The sequence below is a fragment of the Ictidomys tridecemlineatus genome, chromosome 2 (assembly GCF_052094955.1).
Source record: "Ictidomys tridecemlineatus isolate mIctTri1 chromosome 2, mIctTri1.hap1, whole genome shotgun sequence".
NCBI classification, from domain to species: domain Eukaryota; kingdom Metazoa; phylum Chordata; class Mammalia; order Rodentia; family Sciuridae; genus Ictidomys; species Ictidomys tridecemlineatus.
The window spans coordinates 107,364,189-107,385,416 of record NC_135478.1 but is presented as its reverse complement, the minus strand read 5'-3'; the positions used below and the strand labels follow the sequence as shown (position 1 = coordinate 107,385,416).

General features: G+C 43.6%; 2 protein-coding genes across 5 annotated transcripts in view; both read right to left on the bottom strand.

The window, feature by feature from the left end:
• The window catches only part of Znf84 (zinc finger protein 84), a 60,264-nt gene extending 42,260 nt beyond the window's left edge, over positions 1-18,004 (bottom strand). Inside the window, exon 1 of one of the 2 annotated variants that reach the window (XM_078039486.1) lies at positions 17,865-18,004. The gene's annotated coding sequence lies outside the window, so the exon portion shown is untranslated. The remainder of the gene's footprint in view (positions 1-17,864) is intronic. The other variant, XM_078039487.1, reaches the window with a different exon arrangement.
• On the bottom strand, positions 1,340-18,005 carry LOC101967227 (uncharacterized). Of its 3 annotated transcripts, none has more exons than XM_021733954.3 (4): positions 17,865-18,005; positions 7,110-7,236; positions 6,767-6,862; positions 1,340-3,000 (listed from the first exon to the last, which is right to left on the bottom strand). In XM_021733954.3, the coding sequence occupies exons 1-4, from the start codon at positions 17,895-17,897 to the stop codon at positions 1,604-1,606; spliced, it is 1,653 nt and encodes a 550-aa protein (XP_021589629.1). In that variant the 5' UTR covers positions 17,898-18,005; the 3' UTR covers positions 1,340-1,603. The 3 variants fall into 3 exon arrangements, with proteins under 3 accessions (XP_021589629.1, XP_021589630.1, XP_077895645.1); XM_021733955.3 differs by having other exon boundaries at positions 1,340-2,997; XM_078039519.1 differs by lacking the exons at positions 6,767-6,862; positions 7,110-7,236 and having other exon boundaries at positions 17,865-18,000.
• Between the last annotated feature and the right edge of the window lie 3,223 nt (positions 18,006-21,228).

Below are 21,228 nucleotides of genomic sequence, written 5' to 3'. Positions count from 1 at the left end.
CCAACTCCTCACTAGAATTCACTAATTCCCTGAAGTTCTTAAGGATGAGAACATTAGTTGAAGTATTATATTTAGGAACTATACATAGGGAGAGTGGATACACTCACAGTTTTATATGTATGTATGAAAATGTTGCAAAGAAATCCATTATTTTGTACATTATGTATTAATAATGAAAAAATACACAAAAAGACACACTCAGTTAATTGTCCCACCCCTTACTCCAGTCTCACAATCTCAAGGCAACCAATGTTTCTAGTTTATTCATTGATTCATTCAGTATTTCTATGGAAATGTGCAGGTATATGTGATGTTTTGAACTTCCTCTTTTGATTTAAAAAGTTTGTTTTTTTTTTTTTTTTGTTTGTACTGGGGATTAGATCCAGGGGTGCTTAACCACTGAGCCACATCTTCATCCCCAGCCTATATATAATTTGGTTTTAGTTGGACACAATACATTTCACATATTTATTTTTATGTGGTACAGAGGATAGAAACCATGGTCTCGCACATGAGAAGCTAGTGCTCTACTGCTGAGCCATAACCCCAGCCCCCCCACCACCAATGTTTTAAATATTTTTTTTCTTTTAAATTGTAGATGGACACCTTTATTTCTATATGGTGCTGAGGATCAAACTCAGTGCTGCACATGTGCCAGGTAAGCACTTACCACTGAGCCACAATCCTGGCTCCCCAGCCCTTTTTATTCTTTATTTTGTGATAGGGTTTTGCTAAGTTGCTGAGGCTGGCCTTGAACTTGCCATGTTCCTGCCTCAGCTCCTTAGTCACTGGAATCACAGGCATGGCCACCAGGCCTGAGAAGCAGCCCTACAGCCCCATCCTGACCTGTTCCTGGATGTGACTTCTGAGAGCAAATACACTTGCAGGGAGGGACCTACCCTTCCAATTATAAGCCCAACATGCTTTTAGTTACATTGCTAAGAAATAAAGAGATGCTGAGGCTGAGGCTGCGGCTCAGTGGTAGAGCACTTGCCTCACAGATGTGAGGCCCTAGGTTGGATCCTCAGCATCAAGTTGGGATAAATAAATAAAAGAAGATAATGTGTCCATGTACAACTAAAAAGAAAGAAGGAGACAATGCTGATACTTAGCATGTAATACAGAGAATACTGGGGGATGTTGTGTCACAAACTATCAAATATATATGACAAGTTACATTAAAAAATAAAATGCCAAATTCTTGAAAAATGCTATTCAGTGTTAATTAAGGAAAGTCACACAAAATATTCCTTAGCTTTCAGAATAAGTGCCTTGTGATTTTACTTTATCTACATATTAAAAAGAAATAAAAACTTTTACACTCCTCCATGAAAAAGTCTGTTGTTTATAATGAATTTTTTTTTTATTTTATAAAAACATAGCTTTCAATTTGGAATGTGGCTTTCCATGCAACACAGTTCCTATGGAAAATGCTTCCCTGACGGAGTAAACCGCAAGGTGTTCTCAGTTATGACCATCCCACGTCTTCTCACAACATCACACCTGGTGGGCTCACTGCTCCTGTCCTGTCAGTCCCCTGTGACTGCCTCCTGGGGGCTTCGCAGGCTCTTTCCAGCTGTGCTGGTCTCTCCCACATGACTCGTCATGTGAGTGCATTTTCAGGACCTCTGATCATCACTCGAGTGTCCCCTCTGTGCGTCTTCCTGTGTATTCGGAGCCCTGAATTCCAGCAGAAGGATTTTCCACACTCAGAGCACTTCCAGGGCTTCTCTCCCGTGTGAACTCTCTGGTGTTCACTGAGGGAGGACTTCTGAGTGAAGGCTTTCCCACACTCGATGCACTTGAAAGGCCTCTCTCCTGAGTGGGTTTTCTGGTGGATCTGGAGAGACGCCTTCCTGGGATAGGCCTTCTCGCACTCGCTGCACTCATAGGGCTTCTCTGTAGAATGAGTCCTCTGGTGTATGATAAGCTGTGACTTCCCACAAAAGGCCCTCTCGCACAAGCTGCACTCGTACGGCCTCTCTCCTGTGTGTGTCCTCCTGTGGATGACAAGGTACGACTTGCTGCTGAAAGCCTTTCCGCACTCACTGCACCCGTAGGGCTTCTCTCCGGCATGGGCACGCAGGTGAGCAGTGAGCTGCTCCTTCCTGCCGAAGGCCTTCCCGCACTGGCTGCACTGGTGAGGGTTGTTGCCTGTGTGAGTGCCCTGGTGCACCACCAGCTGTGTCTTCATGTTGAAGGCTTTCCCACAGTCGCTGCACCGATAGGGCTTCTCTCCCGTGTGCATTCTGGTGTGAACCAGGAGGTAGGACTTACTCCTAAAGGCCTTCCCACACTCAGCGCACTTGTGAGGTTTCACTCCTGTGTGAGTTCTCTGGTGTACAACGAATGGGGACTTCAAACTGAAGGCCTTCCCACACTCGCTGCATTCATAGGGTTTCACTCCCGTGTGGCTTCTCTGGTGCAAAATGAGCTGAGACTTCCAACTGTAGGCCTTCCCGCATTCGCCACAACCATAAGGCTTCCCTCCTGTGTGAACCTCCTGGTGGACGATGAGCTGCGACCTGAACGAGAAGACTTTTCCACACTCAGCACACGAGTAGGGCTTCTCCCCAGTGTGGACTCTTTGGTGGGCATTCAGGTTGGACTTGGCACTGAAGGCTCTTTCACATTTGGTGCACTCGTAAGGCCGCTCGCCTGTATGGATCCTGAGGTGCACGATGAGCTGCGACCTACAACGGAAGGCCTTTCCACATTCGTTACATACACAGGATTTTTCTATGCTATGAGCTCTTTGATGCTTAAGAAAATGTGATTCCTCACACCCATGAAAACCATCAGGCGTCTTTCTTACATAACCTCTGCTTGACCCCGAGTTTTGTGTCCAGCGTTTCCCAAGTGTATTACACTTATGGAGTCTTTGTCCTGAAGAAACGTGGATTTTGCTTATGTGAAGTTTTCTGAACATATTACAAGCATGATTTCTCTCAATACTTTCAAACTCATCTTGATTTTTCTGGTACCAATCTTCCCAGACTTCTAAGGAAAAACAAAACACCATGCAGTTCTTAAATTCTAATATGGAATTAATTAAAAAGCTTTAAAAATGCATGTAGTAGCTGGGGAGTGTATACCAGTAGTGGAGTATTTGCTTCACATTCATGAAGCCCTGGGCTCAGTCCCAGCACAACCAAAAAAAAGGAAAAAAAAAGAGTCTGTTTTTTACCTGTGTTACTAGGCCTATGCCACTGTTCAAAAGAAATACTGGCCAAGCATAGTGGGCAAGGGGTGAGGGGGACACTGGAATCAATCTCCTCATGAAATTGGCAGTGAATTAGCAGTGATTGAAAAAAAAAAGGGGGTTTCTAAAGGGGCTTTAAAAACTTAACCCTGTACTTAGGGGCCAATTCCCAATTATTTTATATATGAATTTTATTACTGTGAGATTTTACCTAATTAAAAAGTAAATTCAGGGGCTGAGGCTGTGGCTCAGTGGCAGAGCGCTCACCTAGCATGTGTGAAGCCCTGGGTTCAATCCTCAGCACCACATAAAAATGGATGAATAAAGTAAAGGAATTATGTCCGACTACAAGTTAAAAAACTACAAGTAAAAAAAAAAAAATAAGTCAATTCAGAGGACACAAGGTTCCTGGGGCCAGATGTTCAGGTCTGATGGCAATGAGACTTTAGAAAGGAGAACAAAGCTAGAAGCAGCGGCATGCCTGCACTCTCAGGACTCGGGAGGCCGAGGCAGGAGGGAGCAAGCTCCAGGCCAGCACCAGCCACTCAGCAAGGCCCTATCTCAGAGTAAAATAAAAGAGTTGGGCTGTGACTTAGTGGTAGAGCTTGCCCAACACACATGGAGCCATGGGTTCCATCCCCAGTACTGCAAAAAAGGACGATGAAGGGTTGGAGCTGTGGCTCAGTGTTGAAGCACTTGCCTAGCATGTGGGAGGCACTGGGTTTGATCCCCAGCACCACTTAAAAAGAAATAAAATAAAGGCATAAAAAATACAATTAATTTTTAAAAAGGAGGATGAATGAATCCCAAAGCCTAACACTTCAAACCGAGAAAAAATGCCAAGTACAAACTTCCTAAGGAGAATTCCTTGGCAGGGTTTAAGATAAAACAGGAAACAAGTAAGGATGAGCACACCCAGGACCCACTGGGAAACAGAGCAGAGAGCAAGAAGCAAAGTCTGCTGTCACCCAGAGGTGCTCAGTGGAGACCCTCATTAATAATATTCTTCCTTAGAAAGGTATGTCTGGTTATGACATAAACAATGAGAAAGAAAAGGACAGAGAAGCACCGAGGGGCTGCCATGGGACTGAGGAAAGGGGAGGATCGCCAGCTCCCACACAAGGTGCAGGGCTCCTCAGAAACGCAGAGCATGGTGCAGGCAGAGGGCAGCTCTGGGTGCTGCTGCATCTGAGGTTAGTGCCCACGCACCCACATGTGAGTCAACAGCCGGGCCTGAGTGCTGCATGCAGGAAAAGTGCACAGCATGTCAAAGTGACACAAGGCAGGGACCACCAGGGGACCAGGGCTGCAGGTGACAGCCCAGATCCAAGCCCAAACCTTGTCTTGTACTGATAGTAATGACCAGACCAGGGGACAAGAGAGATGGCAGCAAGTGAAGGCCTGGGCACTGCTCAGGTCCAGGGCTGACCAGAACAGGCAAGGCCCTGTGTGGGCCTTGGCACACCTGCTTCTCCAGAGCTCTTCCTACACAGCCCCACTCCAAGGGTAGTGGAAGGCCCAAGTTAGGGTTTGTACTGGGAAGTGAGGCAGTGGACAGACCACAAGGGGAAACCATTAAGTGGCTGGAAGGAAGGCCTGGCCTTGCAGACCACCTCTGCATAGTACTCCTCCATTGCTGGATTACTACTTAACAGAATTAGTCAGAAAACAACAGAACCCCCCCAGAATCACAGACTGGAAGCCTGCAAGGTCTGGAAAGGAGCCCCAAGGTTGGTCTGATAACAGTCTGACTCTTCAAGCCTTATTACTCCAAGACTTACTACAACAGAAGTGGGCACTGATCATACTACTCAAAGGGCCCATAGAATGGGCATTCTCTCAAAAGCCTGGGCTGGGGCTCAGTGGTGGAGCACTTGCCTAGCATGTGTGAGGGACTGGGTTTGAGCTTCAGTACCACATATAAATAAAATAAAGGTATTGTGTCCATCCACAACTAAAAAAAAAAAAGGTCTGACCATAGAGGACAACAAAAGATGCTTCATGGGAAGTGCAGGGCACAGAGCCCTCTCTGACCTTTCTCTACAGGGAAAGGTGAGCCAACAATGACTGCCATCTGCCCTTCTAGAAGAGGAGTGTCTGGAGCTGCTCTATAGAAGACAACTTGCCAGTAGAGGCTACTGACTCCCTACTGTTTCATTCTGGTTAAATCCGGGATTGAAGACATACATTTATTTTCACAGACTAATGACAGGATGCTTATGAAAACAAACCCAGCAATACCAGCTAAGACAATGAAAGCTCCTAGATATGACTATGAATCTGAGCTTCCTAGTTACAACAATAATGATCTAGTCTGAGTGACAACTGAGGAGACGAGTGTCAACAAGGTAGTTATCAAAGGACAAAACAGTAATGGAGGCAGAAGCAGTTGAAAGATCAGCAAAGTAGAAAGCAAGCAGACAGAATTCCCAGTGAGCCGCAGTCCAGGGTGCACAGCAGCCACAGCACTGGGATGGGCAGGGTGGGGCCCAGGGTGTCCCCAAGGCAGCAGGATTCAGAGCCGGGCTTTAGGGAGTGCCTGGACCCTCAGGGCTCCAAGCTCATCGGTGGCTTAGTCCACTGAGGGATTCACAAAGTGATGACATTCCTGGGAGGTGGTGGGCACTGGTAGAGGTGGCCCCAGTGGGCCCTGAGAGCACACTATGAAGGGCTTACATTCTCTCAAGACCTCCCTCCTGCCCTCCCTCTCTCTCCCTGCTTCAAGGCTGCCATGACGGGAGAGCTCTGCTCTCCTCGGTCCTCTCTGCCACGATGCTCTGCCTCAGCATAGGATTGTTGCTGGGGGGCCAAGCAGCCACAGACCGAAACCTCTGCAACCATGAACCAAAATAACTCTTGCCTCCTTTCAGTGGTTTCTATTAGGCATTTTGTCACAACAACAGAAAGCCCAAAAAAGGGGAAACTGGGAGGAATGGCAATGTTGGAAGGAAGTTTCTTCCCATTTCTGCACCAGAATGAAGCCTGGGAAAGCACAGGGGAGCTCTCCTGCAGGCATATAAGCCCTAGCACCAAGTGCAGAAGGAGAACAGGAGGAAGGTGGCACTGCCGGTGATACCACAGAGGAGAGAAAAACCTAAAAGTTCAGAATGGAAGGAGGCTGAACTGGGGAGCAAGCCCAGTGTGTGAAGGTGTGTGAAATCACACAGTGATACAGTGAGAACAGATGTGGGGCTGTGGGTGGAGTCTAAGCAATGCACCCACCAGAAAAAGGAGAAAGGAATGTGAGGGAAGAGGATGGATCACACAGAACTAGGAGAAGAAGTTCTCTGAAGGTCTCCTCTACTGTGGGAAGGTAGAAAACTGACCCAGGAGGCAAACCATGGGGCAGAGCTCAGAGGAAGGGCACGCCTACCTCTCAAAGCCAGGGAGGAAAGAGGCCCAGTGTGTTCGTGACTGCTGACCCGAGGCGCTCATGTCTCATCGTAAGTCAGCTGAAAGGGTTCGAGGACTCCCAAGATTTCTATGCACAACACCCAGCAGTGCCAAGCTCTCAAGAACAGCCAGTTTACCTCTACACCTCCCATCTTTCTAGCTCTCACCCACCTGGACAGTTCTGAGTGGACATTTTGGCATTTAGTATCCACGGCTCTTCTCCTTGCTCCAATCTGAAGATTAAATCAGGTTTGGTACCATGATATCCTGTTAATGGAAAAATCACAAATGATGAGGGCCAAACTGCTGGAGATGAAATTAAGGGCTCAGAAACTACAAAACACAACCGCTCGTTTGTACCTTGGGAAACAGCACAACCAGGAGGTGAGGGCCCAAAAGGAAAACTTCACCTCTAAAGTTCAAGTTCATAGTCATTAAGTACATCAGAGGCTCCAGGGGGAAGATCATAAAAGAAAAGGGATGGTGATGTGTGACTTGGGGTCTGAGTACTCACCCACTGACAGCAGGTTGCTATAGTTTTCCAGGATCACTTCCCTGTACAGGTACCTCTGTGCAGAATCCAGTAGCTGCCATTCTTCCCAAGAAAATTCCAGGGACACATCGTTGAATGACAATAAGCCCTATAATAATATATACCCCATTCAATCAGATGTCATTACAGTAAGTGACACAGGAAAGACACAGAGCAACTGGAAAAGTAGAATTAAAACTCAATCATCAGTTTGGTGCTAAGGAGCACACTTGTATTCCCAGCAGTTCAAGAGCCTGAGGTAGGAGTATTATTCAAAGTAAGTTCAAAGCCAACCTCAGCAACTTAGTGAGATCCTGTCTCAAAAAATAAAAATGGCTGGGGATGTGGCTCAGTGGTTAAGTGCCCCTGGACTCAATCCCAGGTATAGAAAAAAAAAAAAGAAGAAGAAGAAGAAGAAGAAGAAAGGAAGGAAGGAAAACATGAAAATAAGTTTTAAAAAGATATGGAAATAAAAGCGATTTTAAAGTTGCAGTAGGCAGAAGAGGGAGGGAAATTTCAGCATGATAGACTACTAATAACTTCTCTTATTGAGAATCACTTAAATCACCTTAATCACATACAGACACACATTCACAAGAAAGGGAAAATAAAAATAAAGAGAAGGTATTAAGATATTTTAGCAGATTTTTAGAAAACAGAAAGCCAAAAAAAAAAAAAAAAAAAAAGGTGGGTATCTAACTCCAGGAGAGAAGCTAGTCCAAAGACAAGCAGAGGGGCTGTTAGTGAAGAATAAACCATAAACCCACAGAAACTCCAAAACCTCTGGGACGGAAAGTCAGAATGCCAGAAAGAAGTGTGAGCTAGAATAGGAAAAGGCTGGGAGCCATGTGCAGACCAGGCTCCCATGTCCCACCCACCCAGGATCTGGCAGCAGCTGTCACTCAGTCAGTGTACAGCCACACAATGTGCTAGCAGGGACAGGAGCTGTCGCCAACCATGCAGGCAGGGAGCAGAGCCAGGTGGCCGGGCAGAGGCACTGCAATGGAGACAGGGTATGGGCAGCTCTCTGCTGAGAATGTGAAAGCACAGTTGGCCTTCCGGACTGGAGGGCATGGTAAGGGCATCCCAAGTCAATGCGAAGCCACCAGAGGCTTTGAAGAGGATGGACTCTGCCCTGTGTTCTGAAGGATGTTCTACCTGCTGTGGAGAAGTCAGAGGGTCATACAGGAGCAGCACCATGGAGGCCAACTGTGCTTCAGCCCTAGCTGGATCCCTTTTTCTCTCCACACTGCTTAAGGCCACAGACAGGTGCAGACTCTAGGAGGCGGTTTCCCTGACTCTACGGAATGCCCACAGGATCCCTGAAGAACACATTTGGAGGGAGGGACACCCCAGAGGGAGAGACAGTGAGGGAACTCCAGGAAAACTTATAAGGGTTGAGGGAAAAGAACAGATCACAGCACGGCATATGGGAAAAACCTGTCACAGGCTGCAATCCCAATAATGCTGGAATTATCAGGGAGTTTAAAATAGCCAGGTTAGGGCTGGTGATGTGGCTCAAGCGGTAGCGTCCTTGCCTGGCATGTGTGCGGCCCGGGTTCGATCCTCAGCACCACATACAAACAAAGATGTTGTGTCCGCCGAAAGCTGGAAAATAAATATTAAAATTCTCATTCTCTCTCTCTCTCTCTCTCTCTCTCTCTCTCTCTCTCTCTCTCTCTCTCTCTCAAAAAAAATAGCCAGGATTAATATGCTAAGGGCTCTAAAGAGAAGAGTACACAGCATGCTAGGACACATGGGTACTATAGGCAAACAGATGAAAATCTCAAGGGAAAAAAAAAAGAAAGGCTACAGATCAAAAACACTGAAAAAGAAATGAAGAATGCCTTTGATGGACTTATCAGTAAACTGAAAAAGGAAAAGGGAAAAAAATCTTTAAGCCTGAGGACATATCAATAGAAACCTCCAAAACTGAAGAAAAAACCCGTAACATAAATTAAAAGTAAATGAATGAGAAAAGATAAACTTGTGCTAGCTCAAAAGAAAGTAGGAGGCCTGGGGTTGTAGCTCAGTGATGGAGCACTTGCCTTGCACGTGTGAAACACTGGATTTGATCCCCAGCACCACATAAAAATAAATAAATAAAATAAAGGTATTGTGTCCATCTACAACTAAAAAATATATATATGTGTAATAAAAAAAAAAGCAGGAGTAGATAGTACAGGTATTTCTTTCCTTTTTGCTTTTCCTGTGGAACTGGGGATGGACCCAGGAGCACCGTTCCAACACTTTCTGTTAATTAAACAATTTTTTTTTGAGACAGGGTCTTGCTAAGTTGTTCAGGCTGGCCTCAAGATTTGCAATCCTTCTGCTTCTGCCTCCTGAGTCACTAGGATTATAGGTGTGTGCCTCCATGTCAAGCTAGATACAGTAATCTCAAACAGAGCTCACTTCAGAGCAAGGAAGGTTATTAGGAACAAAGAATTGCATTGCATAAGGATAAAAAGAAACAACAGGGCAGTTGTGGCTCAGTGGCAGAGTATACCACATAAGAAGATAAAAGGTTAAAAAAAGAAAAGAAATAAGAATTCCTAATTTATATGTGTGCAATGACAGAGTGTCAATACAGGTGAAGTGAAACTGATGGACCCCAGTGGGAAACAGATGATTCCCCTATCACAGCTAGATACATTAATACCTCACTATCAGAAACACAGATCCAACAGGCTGAAAATCAGTATGGACACAGGTGACCTCAAAGACACCTTCAGCCACTAAATGTAATTGCTCTCTATGACCTTCACACAAGAACAGAGTGCACTGTCTTCTCAAGCTCACATGGACTATTCACCAAGAAGGCCACATTCTAGGCCTTAAAACACATCTAACACGTTTGATAGGATTGAACCCATACACTGTATCCTCTCAGAACACAGCAGAATTAAACACAACAAGAAATCAATGGAACTAGAAATCAATAACTAGAGTTAATTGAAAAATCTTCCAAACACATAAAGATTCAACAACACATTTATAAATAACAAATAGGGCAAAGGAAAAGTCTCGAGAGAAACTTTAAAATATTTCACACTAAACAAAAATGAAAGTACAACTTATTGAAATATATGTAATGCCATGAAAGAAGTGTTTAGGGAGGAATTTATCACTGAATCATCCCTACTACCACCTTAAGAAATTAAGAGAATAAGGAAAAAAAAAAGGAATAATAAACCAGAAAATAATCATTACCCATAGGCTGGTTTTATGAAAAGATGGATGAAATGAAATCTTCTACCCAGGCTAAGAGAACAAGAGAAGCCACAAATCACTGTTTTATGAATATAAAAATACACTGGAGAAAAGAGTCTGTGTTACAGTTTGGAGGTGAGGTGTCCCCCAAAAGCTAATTTGTGAGACAATGCAAGAAAGCTTAGAGGTGAAATGATTATTAACCCAATCAGTGTCGGGAGTAGCTAGAGAAAGTGGGCCATGGGGGAGTGCCTTTTTGGGTATATATTTTGTACCTGGACAGTGGAGTCTCTCTCTGCTTTCTGATCATTATGTGAGCTGCTTTCTTCCACCATATACTTCTGCCATGATGTCCTGCCTCATCTGGTGCCCCAAGGAATGGAGCTGGCTATCTACAGAGCCCTCAAATACACCTTTTCTCCTCTAAAATAGTTCTGTTCAGGTGTTTTAGTCAGAACAGCAAAGAGATTGACTAAAACAGTCTGCCAAAAAAGATGCTGGAACAAGACTTGCAAAACAAAAGACCTAGACACAGACATCAATAAAATTAACTCAAGGGGATGTGGTTGTGGCTCAGTGGTACAGCACTTGCCTAGCACATGGGAGGCACTGGGTTCGATCCTCAGCACCACATAAAAATAAACAAAATAAAGGTACTGTGTCCATCTACAACTAAATTATGGGGTGTGTGTGTGTGTGTGTGTGTGTGTGTAAGTTAATCAAAATCAATCACAGACATAAATGTGAGATGCAAACCCATAACTTCTTAAAGATAACAGGAGAAAATCTGGATTACATTGGGTTTAGCATGACTTTTTAGACAAGACACTCTAAGTATGATCCATGAAAGATGAATAAGCTGGGGCTAATGATGTGGCTCAGTGGCACTAGGCTTGCCTAATATGCATAAAAGCCCTGGGTCCAACCCCCAGAACCACAAAGAGGAAATAAAAGAATTAATAAGCTGGACTTCATTAAAATGAAAAATAACCACAATGTGGACAGTGACACTACCAAAAGCTGACAAGTACACAGCACAACAAAAATTTCACTCATTGCTGAGGGGAATACAAAATGGTAAAGCCACATTGGAACGCCTTTTTTATAAAAACTAAATGTACTCTTACCATAGATCTGGCAAATGCCAGGCAGTGTCCATCTACAACTAAATTGTGTGTACAATTATAACACACAATTTATAAACCACGCCTATAAACCCAGTAACTCAGAAGGCTGAGGCAGGAGGATTGAAAGTTCAAGGCCAGTCTGGGTAACTGAGCAAGACCCTGACTCAAAATAAAAAGTAAAAAAACAGGATGGGGGTCTAGCTCAATGGTAGAACAACCCCAAATTCAATCCCAAGTACTACAAGGGCAAAAAAAAAAAAAAAAAAGAATCCTTGGAATTTACCAAAAGAGAAGAAAACTTAAGTACATACAAAAACCTACACATGAATGTTTGTAGTAATTTTATTTCTAATTGCCCAGACTTGGAAGCAACCAAGATGTCCTTAAATAGGTGAATAAACTATGGTACTTCTAGAAAAAGGCATATTATTCAACACTAAAAGAAACGAGTGATCAAGCCACAAAATTCTATGGAGAAAATTTAAATGCATGCATCTAAGTAAAAAAAGCAATTCTAAAAGGAATACACACAAACATGACTCCGATGTGACATTCTGGAAAGGGCAAAACTGTAAATACGGTAAAAGAATCTGTAGTGACAAGGGGATGGAAAAGCATAAGCAGGAGGGAACAGAGGATTTCCAGGGCAGTGAAACCATTCTGTGTGAGACTCACAGGGCACAGAGCACTTCACCTGTGAGTGAAGCCCAGCATCAACGTAGGTCCATCCACGCAGGGAGTGTACTCCTTGGTGGGAGACATGAACCACTGGGAAGGCTATGCATGTGTGGGGCAGTATATGGGCTATCTCTGTACCATTCTCTCAGCTTTCCTGTGAACCTGAAAAATCTCTGAATTCTTTCAAAAATTACTGAAATGGGAAATATTCATACATGTGTATGGTTGTTCAATATTTCAAAGTTTGAATAAACTGAACAGTATAAATTTCTGATAGGGGACCAGGAAATCCAAATAAAACACATTCATTCTGTGAAGATATTATTGCAAACTGCAGAACTACCATATACAGCATGATGGCACTTGTATAAACAACAACAACCTCTGTGTGTGTGTGTGTGTGTGTGTGTGTGTGTGTGGTTCTGGGGATTGGACCCATCAGTGTTCCACCACTGAGCTACATCCCAGCCCTTTATTTTTTATGTTGAGACAGGTTCTTATTACGTTGCTGAGGCTGGCCTTGAACTTGTGATCCTCCTACCTAAAAGCAAAACTTTTAAATTTGTTTTATTTATTGTTTTTATTGCTGCAGTTGTTATTTTGAGGTAAGGTCTTGCTGTGTTGACCAGACTGTCCAAGAACTGCAGAGTTCACAAAATCCTCCTACCTCAGTCTCCAAGTAGTTGGGACCACAGGCAATGAGCCACTACCTGGCCCAAAATAATTTATTACTGTGGTGCCAGGATCAAACCCAGAGCCTCATGCATGCTAGGCAAGCACTCTACCATTGAGCCACAATCTAGCACCCCAAATCTTTTTTCAATGTTGAATTAAGCAAAGCTGAAAGTCCACCCATCACCTATTAAATTCACAATTGTAATCAATTATTTTTAAAATTTAAACATTTATATATGAAAAAATTGAAAAGTTTCAGAATATCAAAAGCTAAGAGTTGAATAAGAGCAGAAAGGTAAAGCTCCCTAGTGGTTACAAGCTGGGATTTCTCACAGCCAGAACACAGAGAAGTGAGTTTGTAACAGTGAATTGGACACTATTTTTATTAAAAACAAAGACTCTCCAAATGGGCCTGTACATATAACAGGCGTCTCTGCCTTCATTTTGCATCTATATCTTTTATTCTGAGCCAGTTAATGCCTTAGCTTTTTTGTTGTTGTTGTGACAAAATACCTAAGGGAAAAAAAAGGGACAAAATACAGTCCCTGAAAATGTGCCCCCAAGGACCCACTCCTTCCAACTAGATCCCACCTCTGACAATTGTGAGCATCTCCCAATAGCCCCTTCAGCTATGAGTGCACTGATGCATTGGTGCACTGATGAGGTCAGAGCCCTCAGAATGTGCCTGAGCTCTTTGTATCACTAAATAAATTTACAGGGAAATAGCAACATTAATAACTCATGTATCTTGAGGAAAAGATCTGGACAAAAACCCTCAAAACTGCTGAATACTTAAGAGGAGAGAAGCAATGGCCAACAGAGCTCGGGGTGCTATTTAAAATAACACTTCTTAAAGAGAGAATGTAATTGAAATCACACTAAACAGGAAAATCTATAAAGCTATTTTCACAGTAAAACACAAAACAGATATCTGTGTACATAATCCTATAGGTAAAACAGACATAAAAAGCACAAAGAAGGATGCACAACAAAAAGTATATTGCAGCCATGCACGCCTGTAATCCCTATAGCTCAGGAGGCTGAGGCAGGAGGATCACAAATTCAAAGCAAGCCTCAGCAACAGCAAGGCACTAAGCAACTCAATGAGACCCCGTCTCTAAATAAAATACGAAATAGAGCAGGGGATTTGGCTCAGTGGTCAAGTGCCCCTGAGTTCAATAACCCTGGTAACAAAAACAAAACAAAAAAAGTATATGGCAAATTTTTCTGTGAAGTAGAATAGAAGGAATTGATGAACCCAGCCTAATTCCATTTTAAGATTGGGAGCCATCTCATCACAAAGTCATGAAAAGTTCATTTCTGTTTTACTGTAAAATACTAATATTTCTATTTGGCCTTACCATAATTTGATGTTTTAAAAACTTGCTTGAGATTCCTGCCCATGCTTTGAACTTACAGGTGCCCGGCTCTCCTTGACCAGTTAACCACCCTCCCTGAAATCCCAGCTGCTCCTCATCAACTCTGATGAGTCTGCTCCCTACCTTGAGATGTTAAGCTATGCAGATCATAAACCTGCTAGATAGGTTACTGTATTATGCTTGCCTGAACCCTGTCAGCTGTAAATTCCCAAGACATCACCTTTGTAACTTTTGTTATAAAGCCCCCTCCCTTGCCCTTAGATCAGACGCTATCCTCTGGCCTATTTTTTCAGGTGAGGCAGTCGCTGTTTACACAAGCCAGCTCTCTTGTGTACACAATATAAACTTGCTTTAATTTGATTTAAAACTGGAGTTCAAGGTCTTTTCTTTGCATCGTGGTTCAACAGGAATGAAGCAATCTTTTATACTGTGAATATAACCCTACAGCATTTGTGTCCATAAAAATGACAGAAAAAGGGTGGGGGAGGGGAGAAGAGGAGGAGACAGGGGAGAAGAGGAGGAGACAGGGGAGAAGAGGAGGAGATGGCGGAGAGAGAAGTCTGTAGGGAGGGCTGAGGTTGTAGCTCAGTGGTAGAGCACTTGCCTAGCATGTGAGGGGCACTGGGTTCGATCCCCAGCATCCCGTAAAGAAAAATAAAATAAAGGTATTGTGTCCATGTACATATAACAAGAAAAAAAGTCTGTAGGGTAAAAAGATGAGGTGGGAAGGCAAGAGGGCTTTTAAAGGCAGAGAGAAGAAAATGTGTGTGCATATGTACACACACACACACACACACACGCACACACACACACACACACACGGATACATAGAGAATGGTAAAGCCAATGATTACAAAATGTAACAACTGAAGAATCTAGATGAAGGTGCACAGAAAGTTTTTTTGTGTACGTATGCGGTACCACAAATGGAAACCAATAATTCACCACTGAGTTAACACCCCCAGCCCTTTTTATTTCTTAATTTGAGACAAGGTCTCACTAAGTTGCTGAGACTGGCCTCGAACGTTGTACTCCTGCCTTAGCCTCCCAAGTCACTGGGACAACAGGTGTGCACAGCCATTCTCATCTCGGAAAGTTGTTTTTATTTTACAACACAGGAAATTTAAAAATACTATTCTAGCAATTTCTCTTGGTTTGTAAATTACTTCAAAACAAAATAACTCCAAGGTTTTTCATCATGATTCTTCACTTTAAAAGTCTAATAATATGGTCTTCGTTTTCTATACTTCACACGCACACATCTCATTCACTCAGGCCACAGGCTTGCTTTCCACCTGAGAAAGGAACCATGCGGGTTTTCTTGACCTTGGCTTCTTCTCCAAGGCCTGAAATGCTTCTTACATCTAACCCCATTTTTTCACGATCACCATACTGTTTTTCAGACTGTTTAAATGTTGCTTCAAGAGACAGCTTCCTGACTCTGCTATCTGAAGAAGCCACCCAGCCTCTCTCATTTGTACATATAACATTCACAACTTTTTTTTTAATATTTATTTTTTAGTTTTCAGCGGACACAATATCTTTGTTTGTATGTGGTGTTGAGGATTGAACCCGGGGCCGCACGCATGCCAGGCAAGCGCGCTACCGCTAGAGCCACATCCCCAGCCCCATTCACAACTTTTTAAAGTGATGTTCCTCTAAGCGTTGATGATTTTCCCACTAGGGGTAATGGACTCAGTCTTTGTCCATTAGAAAATATACCTGCATGCTCTTGAAAGTGTCTGGCAAATAGTTGCATTAGTAAACTTTCCATTAATGTGACAAATAACTAACGTAATCAACTGTTTTAGGAGAAAAGGGTATTTGAGCTCATAGTTACAGAGTTTTAGGCTACATTTGGGTAGCCCCACTGCAGTGGGCCGTACTAGTACATATGGGCAAGAGCTCAGGGGGGCAAAACTGCTTACCTCAGGGCTGGGAAGTAGAGATGATTACAAGAAGGGGGGAGTCCCGTTGTCCCCATTGTGGGCATGTCCCCAATTACCTAAAATCTCCTACTAGGCTTAAGTCTCCACCACCTCCAAAGAGCACAACCCTGGGGATCAGCCCTTAACACAAAGGCCTCTGGGAAACATTTAACAGTTGTCAATAAGTGATTGTTAAATCAATACATGCACTCAAAAACAAGAAAATTCTGTTTACATTTGTTAAAACGGTTTTTGGGGTGCTGAGAAGCAATGAGAGCACATACTAGAGAGGAACTGCCTGGGTATGAATCTTAGCTTTGTCATCCTACTTTCCTAGTATTCCTTAGTAGTTTGGGACCATGTCAGGTTCCCAGTTTCCTCACTTGTGAAATAGAGCCATGAGGCTTGAATGACTTCATACATAAAGAGCTTAAGAGAGCTAGTCAACAGTAATAGCTATTAACATTATTCAATGGTTTTAAAATGTTATTTTTACCAGATATTCTAAATTCACTTGTTTTTTAAATTGCTGTGGTAAACAGGGCTATTTTATCTCACTATATTTTCTATATAGTGGTTTAAAAACAAAAAGTTCACTGACTTTGAAGTGCTGGTGCTACCTCATTGAAAGCCCTTCTCCCTGGCACCCTAATTCCCCTTTCCACTGGACCCAACAGCCCCAGGGCTCCTGGTCAGTTCCTTCAGCCTGCTGCCCTTCACCTGAAGCCCTCCTTCACTCTCACCACACCCAAAATGCTCTACTCTGGAAAATTTCCTGAGACTACACATTCCCAAATCAAACAGATAAAAACCTTTTTTCTCATGAATTATTAATTTTCTGTGGCACTTCATATGGTGGCTTTTATGAAGTTCTCTTTTCTCAAGCTTAGGGGGAAAATCACTCTTCCTTTCTCTCACTTCTCTTGCACTCTGGTCCTTCATCTCACATCCTTTCCTCGTCATTATCCTGAATCCTCAACTTGGTGCTCTTCAGGGTTCTACTCGGTCACACTCTGAGCTTCTTGGAATAAATGTGTCCCCAGTCTGTGTGTTTCCAGTTTGGTCTGCCCACGGGAGCTATAGATTACGCACAGGCACTGCATACTCAACATCTGAGAGTCTTTCTGGGGTTATCTCTTCTAACAGTGATCTTTGTCTCAGGAAATGCTATAACCACCCGCGTAGTGCAACAGGTCCAGCAATCCAATCACTCATCTTTACTCCAACAATCACAAAGTGCAAAAGATCCTCTATCCCCTTTCTCTGTTAAAAAAAAAAAAAAACTGCGTCTTTCTCTTCTGCACTTTCCAGCTAATCTCCTGTCCTCCTTCCTCACTGTTCACTTGATTTCCCTTCGCATCCGACCACAGATTCCCTGAAACAAGAAACGTAATTTACCTTCGCACTGCAAGCACCAACCTCAGGGAGTGAACACCAAGTCACTTAATAAATAAGCACTTGCACAAACGAAAGAAGAAAGTAATTTCCCCCCATAGAACTCTTATGGATCTGCATAAAAAGACAAACGAAGATCTTTCCTTAAACAAGGAATCTCAGAAATCTGGGCCCACCGCTGGCAACGAAGGGTGACTGCCAAAGACGACGCCGGACGCAAAATACCATAAGGAGCGCTTCTAGATCCCAGGGGCCGCCGGGCTCAGGTCCTGTCAGGTCCTGTATGCGACAGCAGGGATGAACGTGCCAGGTCGCTTTTCAAAGGCACGAGAAAGCCCTGCTTACCCAGTACGGCGCCGTCTGGACCCTGGCGGCCATCCCCACGGGCGCGGAGAGTCTGGCGCCCCTCGGAGTCTCCTCTCCGTCGGCGCGGCGGCCTCGGCGGGTGATGGGGCTGGAGGCTTACAAGCTGCTAGCAGTGTCCCGGCACGCCCCGCAGGCCAGCACCGGGCGCTGTCCCGGGCCTGAGCCCGGGACGGATGTGCCCCGCCCCTATCCGCCGCCAGCCCCGCCCACCGCCTGCATCCCCGCTACACTAGGAGGAAGTGCGTCACAGCGCATCCTCCGGGGGCGGAGGAGCGGAAGGGAGGTCGGAGCCTGAAAAGAAAGCCCCTGCCCATCGCCAGGCCCGCCCACCGCTTGCCTTCCCTCTACACTAGGAGAAGTGCATCACAGCGCGACCTGTAGGGGCGGGGAGCGGAAGGGAGTCCGCCCACGCTCCCAGGACTACCGCAAAGGGCGAGGGGACAGAAGGCTGTGCTCCGCTCGGTTTTGAGTCCAAGTGGGAAGCAGAGTGACTTTACACCTAATTTGTGCAAGTCAGCAACTGCCACCTGCCCAGCACCACCATAATGTACAAGTTGATCAATAACTCATTCGTGCCCAGAAACATCTGTACAGGTGAACATCCGAAATCATATCAAAGACACCAGACAAAGGGGCTTATCAGCCTCACCAGAAGTGACCCCCTTACCTAACCCTGTTATGGGGAGACGCCTCAGAAAGCACCTAAGTCTGAATTTCAAATCAAAAGAGAGCTTTATTTACCTGGGTAGGTACTGTCACCCACTGTAAAGACTCAAACAGCTTCCAGGTCCCTCCAAAGAAAATATAATCACAAAGACCCCCAACTCAGTGACTTGTTTAGCATCATGTAAGTTAGCCAATCATTGAAATTGAATAGGCAGGACTGAAATTTTCCAATCAGCAAGCAAGTGATAAACAGAAGCCAAAATAGTATTAGCTTTGCAGTTCAGTTGACCACCGTCCTGGGTTCAAGCAGATAGATGCTAGACAGTCGCATCCTGAACTTGGGTAGAGGTTGGCGGGCGAGAATCTATTTCGAAGTTGTGTAGACCCACAAGGGCATTCAAACCCAGGATGTAGCTCACCAAGACCACTGCTGCATCCTGAGTAGGATACAATTCGTGGAGTACAAATTACAGAAAGACAATTTTTTTTTTAAGAAAACAACTTTATTTCAGTTTCTCAGAAACAACTCTTGTAACAGTGTTTTAAAGAAGGCAGCAAAATGGAGTCTGAGGCCTGTCTATGGCAGTTCTTGCTTTATAATTGTCTTATCTCACTTATCAAAATATTATACTATATTTTACACTCGTATTGATTGTATTTATTAGTATACACCACAATAAGCTCCATAAAACAAGGAGTCCTCTACCAATCGTGGACATGGGGGCACCCTGACCTCATCACCTGATCATTTGTTACAGCCTTGCCCAGGAAAATCACAGTGATGAATTTAAAAATTCCCTGTTCTCAATCTTAAGCCTAGTTCAGTTTCTCTTCCAGTGACAAAAACAGAACCCACTCCAACTTGATACCTCAAGCTGACACCCTGAACCTTTCTTTTCACAACTCAGTTGGTTCTATTAAAACCAGGGACTGGGGATGTGCCTTTATGGTAGAGTGTCTGCCTGGCATGCATAAGGCCCTGGGTTCAGCCCCCGCACCACAAAAACAACAGTTAAAAAACCTGAATTTGATTACATACAGCAATAAATTTGCATGTGCTCTGTGCCTTTGCCCTGTGGCTGCCTTAATACTTAACACTTCTTGTAGTGTGTGGGCATGCACGTATACACACACACACACACGCACACACACACACACAGTATGATGTCTGACTTGAGTGTTTAAGATATTAGCAATTAAGACTGGCATGGAAAAATTAAAGAAAAGAACTTTTTTAAAAAAGGCTGGAAAGGAATAAAGAACTTGTGATTGATTGCCAGGAGCATGACTATAAAGAGATCCTCCAATACTCTGAAAACTGCAACCAATGTAAGCAGTGTAGCTTGTGAATTTGTTATTCAATATATTCTGGAAATAGTGGAAAGACATAAACATGTTTGGGCTATGTTAATGGCATAAATTGTACATGGCAGGCATACAAAAATAATGCTTTGTACTATGAGTTGAGAGTCACAGAGTTATGTAGCATTTTTGAACATCAGTGCACCAAATATGGTAACCAACTTCATAAAGGAAAAAATACAGTAGATGTACAGAAATAACTAGAAGCACATCAATAATAGCAGATATATGAGCTCTTTGTTCAAAACAGATGAAACAATTCTGTCCAATAATAATGTAACAAAGCTATCAATACAAACGAAGAAACTTTTCTGCCTGAAAATCTTTTCTAAAAGTGTTCTGTTAAATAAATATTGAATGAGGCAGGGGAATACAGATAAAACTGAAGACAATTTTTGTTTAAGAATTTGTAGGAGAAGCTGCTTTTTTCAAATAAAGTGACCACAAGAAATTTCATAATCTTAATAAGTTGATTAGAGGCAATGTAGTTAAAATTACATTATAATAACGTAGATAGTGAGGTAAACAAATGGAAACTCCTGGATTCTTCTCTAGGTAGTGAAGTGGCACCCTCTTTCTCCACAGAAAAGACTTAACTGGGCTTCTCCAGAAATCTTCACCCAGTCTGATTTTAGGACTGTCAACAAAAGAGTCTCTGCAAAAGAGTTCAATGTAGATAAACATCCTATTTTCCTGTCGCCCTGTTTTACTTGGCCACTGGCCAAGACGATACCAGCACTCCAGGTGCTGGACACCCCTTACTAGTTTTTCACAAACTTATCTAGTATAGTACTTTGAAGAAATGTGCAAACAAGGCCTCTGGCCTTGAGATGGGACTTCACAGAGATGTCTACAACTTTAAGTTACAAATGGGCTCCATTGTAACAGCTGGCAGGGGGAGCAAAGAAAGGGGAGAAGATGCTCTCCCCTTCTCAGGTGTTGTCCTTGAAGAGTTAACTTGCCCAAAACAGTGAAAGAGAAAAAGCTGCTTTTATGTGAACTTCTGCAGACTGTGAACTTCTGAGCCCCTCCCCTTCCATGCTAGGTATAAAACTATGCAAAAGCTATGCCCTCTGAACCTGGATGAAGCCAAATAAAACTGTTTTCTGCTATCTTTGGTGCCTTGCCTTGGTTTCCCTACAACAGTAGTGATAATTGATATAACCATTTTGTTGACCTATTTGAAAAAATATAGTAAAGCTGAAGCTACTCATAACTTACAGTCTACCTTTGGAGCTACTGATTCATTTACATATCAGTTAGAGAAAACTTGCATATGAAATCAACACAAACATAAGAACGCTTCACGCACCAT

Bases quoted from the DNA above. Each gene is read 5' to 3' on its own strand.
- LOC101967227 (XM_021733954.3), bottom strand. From the start codon at position 17,897: ATGGCCGCCAGGGTCCAGACGGCGCCGTACTGG. The intron at 7,237-17,864 runs GTAAGCAGGGCT...ATATTATTATAG, and splicing joins TCCAGACGGCGCCGTACTGG to GGCTTATTGTCATTCAACGA. The intron at 6,863-7,109 runs GTGAGTACTCAG...TTCCATTAACAG, and splicing joins TAGCAACCTGCTGTCAGTGG to GATATCATGGTACCAAACCT.